Genomic DNA, 16,204 nt, shown 5'->3' with positions numbered 1-16,204 from the left:
CTATTTTTACAATGTGGTGTGCATGTATATTCACCCTTCACATGGTCATTTTCTTGAGTATGCTTTTATTCATACACATTCAAGGGTAGCACTAGTTTGCTAAGTATCATCTTTGGATGCTCTTTGGCTCATGGCTTAAACTCCATGCTAGATCGGGCGTTGAGAACTCCTCTCCTATATTATTGCTTCCACACTTTGCTATATGTTTAAATTGTATAAAAGAGTAAATTGTACAATTCTCTCATATATCCCTTGGGGAGGGGTACTATCGCAATGAACCTCGAATGGTTTCCTTAAGTTTGGCACTATCAAAATAGGTCCATGGCTTGATAAATACTTTTGCCTGTCGAAGGCACCTTGTTGTCTCGATCCCCATCGAAAGGGAATCTTCTTCCTTGTTAGGTCATGAAGTGGTCCTGCTACATGAGCAAACCCTCTATAAACCTCTATCGATAATAGGAACACAATCCAAAAAGCTACATACATCATGTACCGCAGTGGGAGTTGGGCAGACTTGTAACACCTGGATCTTGGCCGGATCCATACTCACTTGGTTGTAAGAGACTATGTGGCAAAGATAATGTATTTCCGTGAGAAAGAACTCACTTTTCTTTGCATTTACATGCAACTCATGCTTTCGTAGCTCCTAAAACACTACATCCAAGTGCTTTTGATGTTCCTCCTTGATCTTCAAAAAGGCGAGTATGTCATTAAAGAACACTCCTTCCTGTAAAAGCTTGGTGTGGGCTGAAAATGCGATCATCATTTTATTGAATATGATAGGAGCATTGGTCAAGCCGAAAGGTTTTACCAAAAGTTCGTAAAGTCCAAAGGTAGTGTGAAAGGAAGTCTTTTGGACATCCTAAGGGGATATACGTATCTAATGATACCCGCTCTTTAAGTCAATGCGACTAAAGATGCTTGCACCCTACAACTTATCGAGAATATCATCAATCCGAGGAATCAGAAAGCGATTCTTGATAGAGATCTTGTTTTAAAATCGGTAGTCTATGCACATTCAAAACGTGCCATCTTTCTTCTACAACAGTAAAACTGAAGAGCAATAGGACAAAGTACTCGGTCGTACTAGACCTTTTCCTAGAAGCTCGTTGACTTGCTTCAAAATATCCTCTTGCTGGGCAAGACTTACCCTGTAAGGAGGTTGGTTTCAGCTTGTCCAGGCCCGGACTCTTACTATGCCAAAGGGCTCACAAAGCTTATGGGACAATTTTTGGTTCATGCAAGTGTGTGTGACTCAGCCCACACTCCGTTACGCCTTCCCCAAACAAGCATTACATCATCTTACCCCACAGTCCAAAATATTTGCCTAGTATGAGAAAAAGATTCATAGCTCCGTCCTAAACAGTAAAACAGCCAACCGTGCTTACAAACTGGAAAGAATATACTCACAGCGGCTTCAACAAAAGTCTCGTTGAAAAAGAAAGCCTCAGCATCAAGATCTGCCAACTGGGACTTCACCCCAGCAATCTGCGAGGCCAGCAATGTGCCCCGTCTACCTAAAATTTCCAAAGTTTTGGATGCGGAACATTCAGCATAGTAACCTTCGCCTATCAAAACCTAATCATCAAAGAGTCAGGCCCATGTTACTTCTAGCAGAGACTTGCGGAACAAAGCAAAGAGCCACTCCATACAATGAGTACCAGAAATTCATTTGTATGCACCACTTTTCCAGAGAAGAAAGCTGCCTTTCCAAACGGAACCTATATATACCATTTAGAAGAACTTCAATACTCCAATTAGCCTGTTGACTTGACACCAAAAAACCCACCAATGATAGACACAAGCTGATTTTGCAACAAAAAAACCACTAAGGTCCAAAGGTCGAAAATATAAAGAAAACAAATTAATAAAACAGTAATAAAATCACAAGGCCTGCTCAGAGGTATAACACCTTAATGAAAAGCGCAAGGTTGTTGCTTAAATTTACAGAATTTTACACCCCACGACCAAATTGGGGATATTTTTTTCAAAAGATTCTTTATGGCCTACTATGTCTTATGCAAGGAAAGTATCATAAAAAAATTTCCATGAAAAATAGCTCCCACTTTGTGGACAGGATTGAGCAAGTCTGCTGCAATGTGTAGGCTCTCGTATCTCTTAAGTATGCTAGGAACATCAACAATCTGGGCGCAGGCGCTAAGCAACTCTGTGTGTGTGTGTGTGTGTGTGTGTGTGTGTGTGTGTGTGTGTGTGTGTGTGTGTGTGTGTGTGTGTGTGTGTGTGTGTGTGTGTGTGTGTGTGTGTGTGTGTGTGTGTGTGTAGAGAGAGAGACGAGGATCAGATTACAAAGAGAGGTGCTCATGGGTACTACTACACATAGACAGTCACGGATTATCTTTCGCCGCCTAGTGCAATGAAAGAAGAGGGCTTACCTATCTCAGTTAGAGAATGATTTGTATCAGCTGTTTATGAGTCAGGACTCTAGTGAGGCATGGAGGCTTTTCCATGAGCACTCTCCACCGCCAGAAGCAATCACTTCCACAGAGACATGGGGGGAATATGCTACATCTCTCTATACAACATCGGGGCAGCCACCTTTGCCTGACCCTCCAGAGCCATGCCCAAGGACATGTACTTTCCAAACAGAACCTATATATACCATTAAGAAGAAGTTCAATACTCTAATTAGCCTGTTGACTTGACACCAAAAAACCCACCAATGATAGACACAAGTTGAATTTGCAACCAAAAAACCACTAAGGTCCAAAGGTCGAAAATATGAAGAAAACAAATTAATAAAACAGTAATAAAATCACAAGGCCTGCTCAGAGGTATAACACCTTAATGAAAAGCGCAATGTTGTTGCTTAAATTTACAGAATTTTACACCCCACGACCAAATTGGGGGTATTTTTTTCAAAAGATTCCCTAAAGCCAACTATGTCTTATGCAAGGAAAGTATCGTAAAAAAATTTCCATGAAAAATAGCTCCCAATTTGTGGACAGGATTGAGCAAATCTGCTGCAATGTGTAGGCTCTCGTATCTCTTAAGTATGCTAGGAACATCAACAATCTGGGCGCAGGCGCTAAGTAACTCTCTCTCTCTCTCTCTCTCTCTCTCTCTCTCTCTCTCTCTCTCTCTCTCTCTCTCTCTCTCTGTGTGTGTGTGTGTGTGTGTGTGTGTGTGTGTGTGTGTGTGTGTGTGTGTAGAGAGACAAGGATCAGATTATAGAGATAGGTGCTCATGGGTACTACTACACATAGACAGTCACGGATTATCTTTCGTCGCCTAGTGCAATGAAAGAAGAGGGCTTACCTATCTCAGTTAGAGTGTGATTTGTATCAGTTGTTTGTGAGTCAGGACTCTAGTGAGGCATGGAGGCTTTTCCATGAGCACTCTCCACCACCGGCCATCACTTCCATAGAGACATGGGGGGAATATGCTACATCTCTCTACACAGCATTGGGGCAGCCACCTTTGCCTGACCCTCCAGAGCCATGCCCAGGGACATGTACTTTCTTTACTGCTGAAAGGGTAAGGAAAGCCATTGACATGAAGACGGGAAGAGCACAGGATTATGATGGTCTGGTAGCAGAGCACTTCATTCATGCGAGAGATATGCTTGCAAAGCCTCTTGCTATGATGTTTAACAGAGCCATGTATGAGGGTGCGTTTTCCTGAGACTTGGAGTATATCGGCGATTGTGCCTATCTTCAAGTCGGGAGATCCTATGCTTCCTGGAATTACGACATCATCATGGTTGGTCACACTCTCGCTAGGCTTTATGTATCAATTCTTGAGCCTAAGTTGAGTAGATGGGTAGAGAGAGAAGGCATACGGGTAGCAGGACAGGTAGGGTTCAGGAGAGGTTTCTCGACTCTTGACCAGATTTTGACACTCAAAGCCATTATTGAGGAGGTGGAGATTCGCAGACACAGAGAGGGCCTCTTGAAGAGGGGCACAATGAGAGAGATCCAGCGACAACAGCAAATTACACATTTCTTTCAATCATAGACCAAGGAGTTCGAGCAGCTCCCACAGCATAGAAGCACCAAAGGCACCAGAGGCATACTGCTTGATCGGGCGATAGAGTTGGGGCGGTCCCGTCGCCCACCCGTCGCCCACGGATGAGGAGGCCCTCTCGACATCGATGCAGATTGCGACAGAGGATCCATACCATACCGGTGACATATGAGCCGTCCCGACAGAGTGCTTACCTTGAACGATATTGAACCTCTGTAGCCTTTTGGATATTGATGTATATGTATATGATGCCTCTACTGTCAGAGAGCTCCATTGTATCAGCTCACCCTTTGTATCCCCTTTGTATCAGCTTTCACCCCACCCCTACCCACTATTTTCTTTTCAGTTCTTTGTACTTTTTGTACCCAGATCTAGTTTTAGATTCACCACATGTAACCTTTTGGTCTCATAGGTCATTTTGGTCTTTTGAAGACGTTAATATTACACTTCATTTCATCTCTCTCTCTCTCTCTCTCTCTCTCTCTCTCTCTCTCTCTCTCTCTCTCTCTCTCTCTCTCTCACACACACACACACACACACACATTTTACTTCAGTTGTTTGCAATTTTGTCGCGTATGTTTGTACTAGGCTTGGACACTACAAGCCAAAGATCTACTACAACACACATGAGATACTGCAAATAGTTGAGCAAACTTGACTTAAACAAGAGAGGGAGAAGAGAAGAATCGACACGGCAAGGCGTAGATCTACATCGAGATGAATTGGCCCCAAAGACTGGTGCCTCTTCTCGGTATTTCTTTAATTATGCTTCACAAGGTACAATGTTCAAAAGTCCTCCTCTCACTGCTCCCAAGCTAATCTCAGCAGAAGAGGGCACTGGGCACACTTATAAAGGCCCTCAGCCAAACACAAAAGCAGTAACAATGAATAGCTTCACTTCTAAAAGCTGCAGAGCCAAAATCTCCAAAATCTCGTGTCCCAAACTCCCAACGCGAATCACGAAATCCGTAGAGTTTCCACATAGCAGTTCCTCAAATAGCGGGCCAGTCTGTATGGAAGTACCACGTCATCATCTTCTGCGCAAGTGTGGCATCCTGCTTTAAATTTAAAGGATTTGGGCACCTTGGCCAAGTTCTGATAAGTTGGTAGGGTTAGGTTCTTAAACCTAACCCTTTTTGGGCCACTCAGCCAGAACTTGCAAGTTGGTAAAAACTTCTCCTTCCTTCCAATAGGGTATAGGCCCCTCCACCGGTTCTATCCTTTAGGCCATGCCAGTCATCTTTTGTGAAATAACCCCCCCCCCCCCCCCCCCCCCCCCCCCTCTTGAAAGAATTGTAATCACCCTCGATTATGCCTGCAAAACAAACATCGGACAAAAACTAGTTCAGTAGACACTGACTCTAAGTAACGACGACTAGACCATACATATCCAGCACTTGCACGAAGACGGCAGTTACTAAACATTCATACTATCTGCGTCGAGATCTTAGATGAGAATCGTGATCATTGTAACTTACTTAGCAATCACATCCAAACCACGCTGACCTTTTTAGAGATGTCTTGATCTACTAAACCTTGTTACTATAACATTCACATGACCCCTCGGGAGACCAAGATAAAACATTGCAGTCATTTCATCTTTCAGACACGTACTCAAACAATACACACATGAGAAAGCGCATGCAATAGATTCATTTTTGGAATTCCCATTTTAAAGTACTTTACATAAAGTCACTAACAGAATATTGTCAGCCTGTCAATCTCCCTCAAATCCCCAAAGAAATTAGCGACTTTATTCCAATCAAGGCAACCTGTGACAAAGGAGCGGAGTAACTCCCCTCTTGTGCAATCTGCACCGCATCCAATTCAACTTGTTGATTCATCGGTAACTCTTGGAATAGTCGGTGCTAAACCAAAAGCTTCAAGGTAAAGCTCTAATATCTGAGGCGTATCTGCTAAGTCCTCCTCCTCCATCCACTTGGCATCAAGAGCAGGGTAATTCTTGAACTTGACCAAATACCATAGTATCAGCTCACCTTCACTTTCCTTTCCTTGTGCACCACGACTTAATGAGGATCTCTTCTGTCTCTTCCACTTCTGGTTGCTCGCCAAGCTCCATGTCCACTAGCATTGCACCTTTGAAAGGTCTCAATAGATAGACTCACATAAAATGCACTATGAATCCGCCAAGTGTCTAGTAACTTCAATTGAAAGGATACATCATTTATCTGGTCTTGTACCACCACCTCGACTGGTCAACTTGTTGCTCTAAATGTGGTCGCTCGCCGGACTGATCTAGAGGTGTGGAAGATCATCACCTTGGTCTTCCCCCGGGTCTCCCTATGCATTAGTGAATTTAGTAGGTTCACTGTCAATCCTCTGTGTGTACAAAACTCATCCAAGGAGCTCAAGTGGCTTTGTAAGCCCTCTCGTGATTCTGAAATCAAAACAATGTCATCAGCATATACCATAATGTGGACTGGAGTACCTGCTAGGTCTATTTATGCCCCTCCCGCTTGTAAGATATAGTCGGAGATCTCGTCGATGCAGAATCCAAAGAGGGTCGGGGAGAGGGGGCATCCTTGCTTAACACCAATGGTGCTAGCAATAGACTCAATACGCCTGGACAACGAACTCTCCCAATCACTCTCTCATAGAGAGCATAGAAGGCCCATATCATCTATCATGGTATCCCCATACTCTTAAGTCGCCGAGAGAGCCTCTTCCGTGGGACTGTGTCAAACAATTTGCAAAAATCCACAAAGCAGTAATAAAGCTTCTTCTTCCGCACCTTTGCCCCGTCAACAAGGTGGCGTAGAACGAAGATATAGTCGATGGAGGAGACAATCTGCCTAAACCTGGCCTAGCTAGGAACCGGTAGGCAGTCTCTCCGTATGAACTAAGCTCAGCCTCAAGTACTACCTTATACAGTTTGGCCATTGTATGGCCAATCATGATAGTCATGTAGTTCCCTTGGTCCAGGGTGTCTCCAGATTTGTGGATTGGCACAATGGTGTGCTGAGTCCACTCCTCTGGGAAGCCCTCCCCTATAACCCGCTTGAATACATGTGCAATCAACGAGGCTATAGTGGCAGCTGTGTAAATGAGGTGCTCACTATGTAGTCGTGCATGATCTGAAGATCGGCGGTGATGTAGGCGGTGGATGGCCTTTGACCATCTTAGTTGTGAAGAAGGAAGAGCTCGTGGGTCGAGGCCCGAGTGGCTGTGGAATCGGAGGCAACGACACCTCATAGAGTCTCTCTACATAATCATGCCATACCTGTGGACCCTCAATAGGAGTCGTTGATCGTGGCTCTTGAAGGGTGCGGTGCGGGTATTGTGGCACTGTCCAAGCTCATGAATAAACGGTATAGCTCTAGCTCTTGTGCCTCCTGGAAAGCTAGTTGCTTTCGGCGTTCAGTGTCTTCATCTGGCGTCTGGCCTGTCGATCAATGATCTCTCCAAGGGCCCATTGCGAACGCAGTCGGCAAAGAGCTAATCGCTGATGTCTGAAGGACAGATGTGATGTGGGAGGTAAGCATGGGTAGTGGCGTAGAAGGGTGGAGTAAAAGGAGTCCCTTCTCGACCTCTCTCGAATATAAGGGGGCTAGCTCATGTGTGAAATGGATTGTGGTGTGTGGGGTGCGTGTCGTGGATGTGGAGGGTGTGGTGTCTCCAGTGGTGTGGAGGGTATGGTGTCTCCAGTGAGCGAGAGTCTGAGATAGGTGTGGTCGGCTCCAATAAATATAGGTGGGATGGTTAAAGAGCTAAGCAAGTGGGTGGCCTCTCTAGATGCCATGATGTAGTCCACGGTACTCCCACCCTCCCCCCCCCCCCCCGGGTTGTGACTCCATGTGGTATGCACGTCGGCCCCCTTGAAGTGGGCCACTATGCCATCCCCTTATAGATAACGAGACGGTGCTAAGAGCCTAATCTGAGTGAATGATGACCGTACTCTCTGATGCGATCCGTGTCTGCTGAATCTCTCATGGTAGCCTCCTCTTGTGTGGCGTGCAGTGCCACCGGGTCCTCTGTGTCGTATGTCTCACACTAGTGGGTCATGGCATGTCCTGGCATTAAAGTCTCCCATAAGGAAGACTTCCCCCACCCCATAATCTAATATGACAAGCATGTGTATGGGGATGGTCTCTCCACCCCATAATCTCATATGACGAGCATGTGTATGGGGATGGTCTCTCCTCCCCATCCCTCTTCGTCTCTCTAGAAGCAAACCTAGAGCAAGAAGGGGTGAAGAAGCAGAGGGGCAATGTCGATGATCCAGCCGTGTGATAGCTCAAAGGGGATCCAAAGGTAACGGGCCTGTGGGTTCCGTGCAGCAATTTGTATCTTGCTATAGATGTGAAGACCTTCACTCAAAGCCATGAATCCTTAATAGACTCCGCTATGGGCTCTCATGTGTCTCTCTCAAGAGAATGAGGTCCCGTCCTCTCATCACCTCCTCAAGCCTGTCCATAGATCCCCGTTGCAATTCCAAACCGCAATATGAATCTCCTCATGTGTCCAACAGGCCACGAGTCCTTTTATGCTATGGTTTTGCCATCAATGATGACCCTACCATCTCAGTATACTACCTTCTTCCCTTCTTTGCAAGCTTTTTTGACTCTAGGTATGCATTTCCGTGAGGTCGTCGTCAAGGTAGATAGGAGGGCCATCTAGCCCTCTCAAGACGACCTTCTTTCGGATGAAGGAAGCTCGACACTCCTCGGAGGCGAATTGGAGAACAAGAGCTCTTTTCTGTAAGTCTTTGCCAGCTCTCCAAGCTTTGGAGAAGGGTAGCTCATCTTCTTCCTTGTACCCGCGTTTCATGCATAAGGCTTCCCCATCGCTCTCGGGTGTGGATCCCTCCTCTTCTTTGATGCCACTCACTCATATGTTGAGACAGCGGGCTTGTCGCATCTTCTCTTCCTCGATGGTTGTATATGTGATGAGCGCCTGATCCTTTTGGGCTTCCTCTTTTCCTTCTTTTTTGATATTCTTCTTGACTACTTCGACCCATCCCTCCATGGCGGCCTCCAATTTGTCTTTGATGCTTGCGGTGAGGGCTTTGGTGATCTTGTAAGGTGCAACAGAAGTGAATGTTGAACTTTGCTCAAGATGAGTGCTCCGAACTATGCTCAAGGGTTCATTTTACTTACAGAAGGGAGAGCCTTCCGTTCCTTTAGAGAGAGAGTGCAAATGATCACAAATAAAGTGAATGACACTGTGAATGAAGGTGCTGAGACTGAGAGAGAGAGAGAGAGAGAGAGAGAGAGAGAAGAATACGACACCAGAACATTGTCAAACCCTCCTCCAAGGGCCTCACTCTCTATGGCGAGAGAGGTCTATGCTATTAATTGCACAAATCTGGTACAATGGTCTAGATGCAATGGACTTGTTGACGATGTCAACGACAATGATGACGGCGACGAGACGGGCTGAAAACTGAATACGCTAGGGGCTGAAATCTGCAAATCTGCTATATGCTGAATTCTAACACTATGTCGGCGTGGACGGCGATGGTGATGCGCTACAAATGCAGATGCTGAAATCTGCGGACAGCGGGCTGAATCTGAAAACGCTGGCTGATCTGACCATGCGGCGAGGATCTGCTGCGGGAAGGTGAGATCTGCGAGATTTGGGGCTGCTACTGCGGAGTCGCAAGTGCTGGAAACTGAAAACGCTGATGCAATAAGCTGATCTGACGCCGCGAATCTGCATAACGCCGAGGCTGATCTGCAACCAAAAACGCCACGGATCTGTGTGGCAAATGCTTGTCCTTTTTTGCAAACTGCAAAAACGCTAGGCCTGAATTCTGGGATCTGCTAATGCTAGGGCTGATTCTACAATCTGCTAACGCTAGGGCTGGAATTTGGAAAACGCTGGCTGATCTGGGAAGTACCAAAACGCCACGTTGTCTTGTGGCTGAAAATGTTGAGTCTCATGCCGGTTCTTGCTGAGAAGGTGCATTGCCAGATGCTAGGTCTCTGCTGCCTCTTCTGCCAGAAAGTGCTAGCGCTAGGTTTCTTTTATAGAGCTTAGCAAATTTGCCCTACACATTTCCCCAACAGTCACTTATTAATAATAAGTTAAAAATGGCTAAAATAGGGAAAATGGGTTCTGTGCACTGTAAAATGCTCATGATGGCTACTGACTGTAATGATGATGATCATGATGTGTGCAACCAGAGGATATGCAACTACTCTAAGTGCCTGCACATGTACGGCCTGCGCACAGGCTCACAAAGGTACCAAAACACTTCCTAAGATGACATGAACCTTGGATCTGAAGTAGCTTGTCCACATACACATAGGGTTAGATGTTCACGTGACAGATCTCTTCTCTGAGGGCTTCCTTGACTTCCGCTTTGATCTCTCCTTCTTCGGGAGTGAGGGATGCGATAGAAGCACGAAGGAGTTCGATTTGCTCCTTCAACTCTTCCTTTTCTTTCTTCCATTCCGCCTTCTCCTTTCCTCTCTCCTCCTCCTCCTTCCATGCTTCCTTCTCCTTGGCGAGGCTCTCCACTTCTTTCTCGAGCTTCACAAGCCCGTTTATGATGTTGATGATGGAGGCATCGACGATCTTCTTGTTGTCTTTGATCTTGTCCTCCAATTTGCTCATCTCCTTCCTGACTTCTTCCTTCTCGGTCATCTTTCCGCCGGTGTTCCTCTCTTGTCTTCACGGTCGATCAGGGATGCGTCAATGCAATGGAATGCCATTTTGTGTGCACGCACGTAGATGTGTGTGTATGTGTGTATGGTGTGGATGTGCGGCTGAAGAGGCTGGACAACAGCATTACAAAGCAGTGGTGGGTGGGCAGCAAGCGGGCGCGAGGGGTAGCACGAGCCGTGGGCAGTAGGCGGCGGCGAGGCGAGCAGTAGGCAGAGAAAGAAATGAAATGAAACGTTTCATCTTCAAAAGGCCAAAAAGACCTATGAGACCACACTGATACAATCTTGGTCGATCTAATACAATGTCTAGGTACAAAATAAAATGAATTAAAATAAAAGATAAAATTAACATAAGTGTCCGAAAGTAACATCAATGTCCTCCATGCACTCTAGCGACTCCTCAGCTCCTATCGTGCTAGTATGGTGTGGATCCTTTGTCGTAGTCTTGGTCGGTGTCGAGATGGCCCCCTCGTCCGGGGGCGACGGAACCGTCCCAACTCTATCGCCTGATCAGGCAATGTGCCTCTGGTGCCGCTATATTGTGGGGCCTGCAAGGCTGACTCCTTTGTCTGTGACCGAAAGAAATCTGTAATCTGCTGTTGTAGTTGTATCTCCCTCTCTAGGGCCCTCCTCAAGAGGTCCTCTCTATGTCTACGTAGTTCCAAGTATAGTCCGAGGCATCTCTGATCCTAGTATCTCATGACCCTAGAAAGTCCTCTTTGAATAGACAATGGAAGCGGCCTCGTATCTCACTAAGCAGTGACATATGTAGTGTAGCTTTGTATCAGGCTCCATCTCACACAATTGACAAGTCCTGGACTCAGCTAACACTCCTCTAAATCTACCTGTCTCGATCTCTAGCTGGTGTGACAATGTGCGTAACTGACAATAGCACACTGTATCCCGTGAGATAGATGAATGCGTGTGCGCGGTGGCGTGAGAGAGAGAGAGAGAGAGAGAGAGAGAGAGAGAGAACACAAACGCTAGCAATGGTGAAGAGGAGGCGATCAACCCCCCATGACTACCATGAGCAGAAGACCCTCAGCACAATCAATATGATGGCAATGCTCTGGCCCTATAAATAGGTGCCCAAGAGGAGGTAGGGCAAAGCTTGGAAAAATCCCCCACGACCCAACAAGAAAATGATATATGGAAATATAGGTGGGTGTCCGGACAAGAGTGGGCGACCGGCCTGGAAGGGCGGCCGGACAATGATGCAGTCTAAATGCATACGCAAAGGGTGGCCAAACCGGAGGGACACTAGCCGTACATGTATGTCCTAGACCTATGAAGCAGCAGAGTGGTGTGAGTCTAACACCCCCTCTAAGCACCTCATGCTGAACTAACCGCATGAAGCCGAAGATGTGAGGCATAATGATGAAGATGTCTACTGCGATGTCTGCAGCAGTCTGGGGTGTCCCAACCGCCGAGAGATCTCCATGGTAAAATGTTGTCACGAGCAGTGTAGCAAACTGCTGTACTCCGCCGATACAAGGTGAAGATACTGTGGGAAGGTCCCGAACTGAGTGTGAAAACAACTCCTTGTCATAAAAGAAGTGCCAATGGACCTGCAAGTGATCTTATCCAATTCTTCCACTTCGGGTTGTTCCCCATCAAGCATATTCTCCGGCACATCACCAACAAAGGGTCTTAGAAGGCTGACATGAAAAGGATTATGTATTTTCCAGCCTTCTGGTAGCTTCAACCTGTAAGCTACATCGCTGATCTTTTTTGAAATCTGAAAAGGACCAAAATATAGCACATTGAGCTTAGGAAACAAACGTTCCTTGCCTTTCCTTTTCTTTAAACCTAGCCTTTTCAAAGCGCAAAAGCACCCAATCACCAAGTGAAAATACAAGTTCACGACGGTGACGATCAACGGCTTTCTTTTGCTTAGTCTGAGTCTTCTCAAGAGCAATCTTTATCTTCCTGTATGTTTCATCCATATCTTGTACATACTTGTCTGCCTCAAATATCTTGTTCTTAGTCTGCAAAATGGACAAGACTTTCTTCCGTCCTTCCACTATCTCAAATGGTGCCTTACCTGTTGACGTATGCACGGTGTTATTGTAAGCATATTCAACCAATGGGGGATGGTGTTCCCAAGTTGCCTTGTGCTCTGACACATAACATTTGAGCAGATCCAAGACAGTAGAATTTGCCTCTTCTGATTGTCCATCAATTTGCCAATGAAACGAAGAAGAGAACTTTAGCGTAGTGCCCATATTCTCAAACAATGCCTTCCAGAAAAAACTCGTCATACGTGGATCCCTGTCACTGACACTTGACTGAGGCATCCCATGATATTTAAAGATATTGCTCATGAATATCTTGACCATGTGTTCTGGCTTTATCTTCTTCCTCACAGGAATGAAATGGACCTGCTTACTGAACCTACAAATGATAGTCCAAATCCCATCATTGCCTGTTTGTGTTCTTGGAAGATCAAAGATAAAGTCCATTGCTATGCTTTCCCATGGCCTATCAGGAATCCGCAATGGTTGCAACAATCCCGGTAGCTTTTGTCTGTCAAATTTGACTTTTTCGCAAACTAAGCATGATCTTACAAATGTGTCAACATCTTGACGTAAAACTGGCCAGTAGAAAAATGCCTCAACCCCTTTCACTGCGCATCAATTCCACGATGCCCAACATAAGCTGGAGCATGACTTTCTATCAAAATCTTTGGCCGTAGCTGTTTAGTAATGCATAACTTTCCATGCATCACGAGAAAGTCATTCTTAAGCATATAGTGCTCATGATGTTGCCCATCGACAAGTTGATCATAGATCCTTGCAAAATCTAAATCTTCAGCATATTGTGTCTTCATTTCGTCTAGTTCACAATGGTACGGAATTGACACTGCTGAAATTTGGGGCTTTCGTGACAATGCATCAGCCATCACGTTCTTTTTCCCTTGCACATGCACAATTTGAAAATGGAACATTGACAAGATGTTTGCCCATCGCATGTGCTTCTCAGACAACTTCGTCTGTGTGAGAAAATATCGCAAGGTTTGATGATCCCTTTGGACAACAAAATCAGCCCCTAGAAGATAGTGTTTCCAACTAGCGAGAGCATGAATTACTGCCAACAATTCTTTCTCATAGACTTGCAAGTTTCTTTCAGTCTTCAAAAGAATTCTGTTCTCATATGCCACTACTCGGCCATTCAGCATTAGAACTACATCTAGACTATGGCCACACGCATCACACTGAACCACAAAAGGTTTCGAAGGTCTGGCAAAAGGATTACCGGATCTGAAATCAGCTTCTCTTTTAAGTGTTCGAAGGCTAAAATTTCCTTGGCTGTCCACTTGAAAGTAACTCCTTTTCCTTGCAGTGCATGGAGTGGAGAAGCAATCTCAGCAAAATATCGAATGAATCTCCTATAGGAACATAAGCCTAGAAAGCTTAGAATGTCATGTACGGACTTCAAGTCTGGCCATGACCTAATTGCTTCCACTTTCGCAAGATCCATACGTACCCCATCCTTTGAAACAATGTGCCCAAGGAAGTGAATCTCTTCCAAAAAGAATTCACTCTTCTTCGCATTAATGAGTAGCCATTTCTTACGTAACTCCTTGAAAACTGCGGTCAAGTGATCCCTTTGCTCCTCTTTGGACTTTGAGTAGACAATCATGTCATCAAAGAAGGTACCCACGAAGTTTCTATGTGGTCTGAAAATTATGTCCGTCATTCTATTAAACACGGCAGGAGCATTTGTGAGACCAAATGGCATGACAAGAAACTCATAGAGACCAAATGTTATCCTAAATGCAGTCTTATGGACATCTTCTGACCTCTGATGGTACCCACTCTTTAGGTCTATCCTTGTAAACAATGACGCTCCCTCAAGCCGATCAAGAATGTCATCTATCCTCGGTATGGGGAACCTGTTCTTGATGGTATTCTTAATCAAGGCGCGATAGTCAATGCACATGCACCATGAATCATCCTTCTTCTGCACTAAGAGTACAAACGAACAAAAAGGGGATGAACTGGGCTGAATCAGCCCCTTCTCTAAAAGCTCGTTGACCTAACCCATAATCTCTTTCTCCTGGGCTGCACTAACCCTGTATGGTGATCTATTCGGTGGACTAGAACCTGGCACAAGATCTATGGTGTGATCCTCAGGTCTCTCAAGAGTAACTCCCTTGGCAAAGAGTCCGAAAAACTATCACTGAAACCACTCAAAAAAGTTGACATGTCTTTTTCTAAGGTAGACAAATTAGATACAACTTCAGGTACTTCTTTTGCAAAGCTCTAGTACGCAGAAAAATGATTATTTATCACAGATGAAATAGCAAAAGCAGAAACAACTGGAACAAACTTGCCTTTAAGCTTTACATCAAGGACATGAGTCTTTCCTCTATGTACAAGGGTAATCTTTTTGTTGTAAGTATCCACCATAGCATGCAACCTGTAACACCATGGGATACCCAGTAAGACATCACAGCCCTCAAGTGGCATAATATGAAATTCTTTCGCATCCACATAGCTCTGAATGTGCATACGAAGCTTCCCCAAAATGGGAGTAACAGGCTCTGAATGACCTGCGCATGCCAAACTTGCTTCCCCTGTCATACCGATCTCCTCTGCACGAATGCCCAATTTTGATGTCAATTCTGGTGATATGAAATTTGCACGGGCTCTTGGATCAAAGAAAACCAGCATTGTCTGGTTTCTAACTTTGCCCCAAGCTCTGCACAGTTCCGTGGCATCTATGTTTGGCTGGTCTCCAACCAAATCTGGGACAAGTCCTGCACTCGGCTTTGGCTTCTTCCCTTTATGGTCTGACTTGTCATCCTTATCCTATGACTTCTTCTGTGGGCATTCATTTGCAAAATGTCCTTCCTCTTCACAAATGTAGCATTTCTTGGCCTCTCTAAGCGCTTTCCTTTCTTCAAAAGTTTTGCCAGAAAAATGCCTTTTTTGTCCTTGTTCTCGTCTCAAAGAAGCTTTAGACTGCTTCTTGGACGTATCAGCTTCTTCATTGGAGGGCTTGTTTGTGGGAGGCACAGAAGGCTTTGTTGCAACATTGCCCTTGGCTGAAAATTGTTTACCTTGGGACGCTTTTGTGTGGCTATTAAATCCATCGGAATCTCCCTTCAACAGATTGTTGGCCACTCTTGAATTCTCAATCAACTGGAACATATTCATGACAGTAATCTTTGTGCAGTAGTCCTTGATTTTCTTGGGCAATCCGCAGCAGTACTTCTCAATCTGTTCTGACTGAAACCGGCCTGTAAGATCCAAAAAGGGCGGTAGACTTTACTTTAAACCTTGATTTAGCTTTCACCCATTATTAGTCGTCTATTTTACCTGCGCTATAGTGACACAAGAGAGGGGAATGGGATACAGATGCTAGAATGCACCTGTATGAGAAGACCGACACCAGATTGGCCCCTAACTTAGGCGCCCCTTTCGGTATTTCTTTATTGTTCAAAAGAGGGAAAAAAAACGTTGTGGTTCCTACAAGCTGCCCCGCACAAACTCGGCTGAATTTCCACTGTTCCAGCCCGATTTCGGCAACATAACTGTACTAGAACCCTTCACGGTCAGTATTCCCACGCATTGGCTGACTTTCCC

At 45.3% G+C, this 16,204-nt stretch overlaps 1 protein-coding gene across 4 annotated transcripts in view; it reads right to left on the bottom strand.

The window, feature by feature from the left end:
- Positions 1 to 16,204, bottom strand: part of LOC147421501 (Prefoldin chaperone subunit family protein) — a 96,918-nt gene that overhangs the window by 40,158 nt on the left and 40,556 nt on the right. For 3 of the 4 annotated variants that reach the window (XM_086502432.1, XM_086502433.1, XM_086502435.1), the window contains exons 2-3: positions 1,662 to 1,721; positions 1,411 to 1,578 (exon numbers count right to left, since the gene is read on the bottom strand). The exons of the other annotated variant lie outside the window; for it this stretch is intronic. In XM_086502432.1, the coding sequence (XP_086358558.1) occupies positions 1,411 to 1,578; positions 1,662 to 1,721 (228 nt within the window). The remainder of the gene's footprint in view (positions 1 to 1,410; positions 1,579 to 1,661; positions 1,722 to 16,204) is intronic. 4 annotated transcript variants of the gene reach the window in all.

This window comes from Adiantum capillus-veneris, chromosome 27 (genome assembly GCF_014529385.1).
Source record: "Adiantum capillus-veneris isolate H3 chromosome 27, ASM1452938v2, whole genome shotgun sequence".
NCBI lineage: Eukaryota > Viridiplantae > Streptophyta > Polypodiopsida > Polypodiales > Pteridaceae > Adiantum > Adiantum capillus-veneris.
The sequence above is the reverse complement of the archived record's forward strand: the minus strand, read 5'-3'. Positions and strand labels throughout refer to the sequence as shown.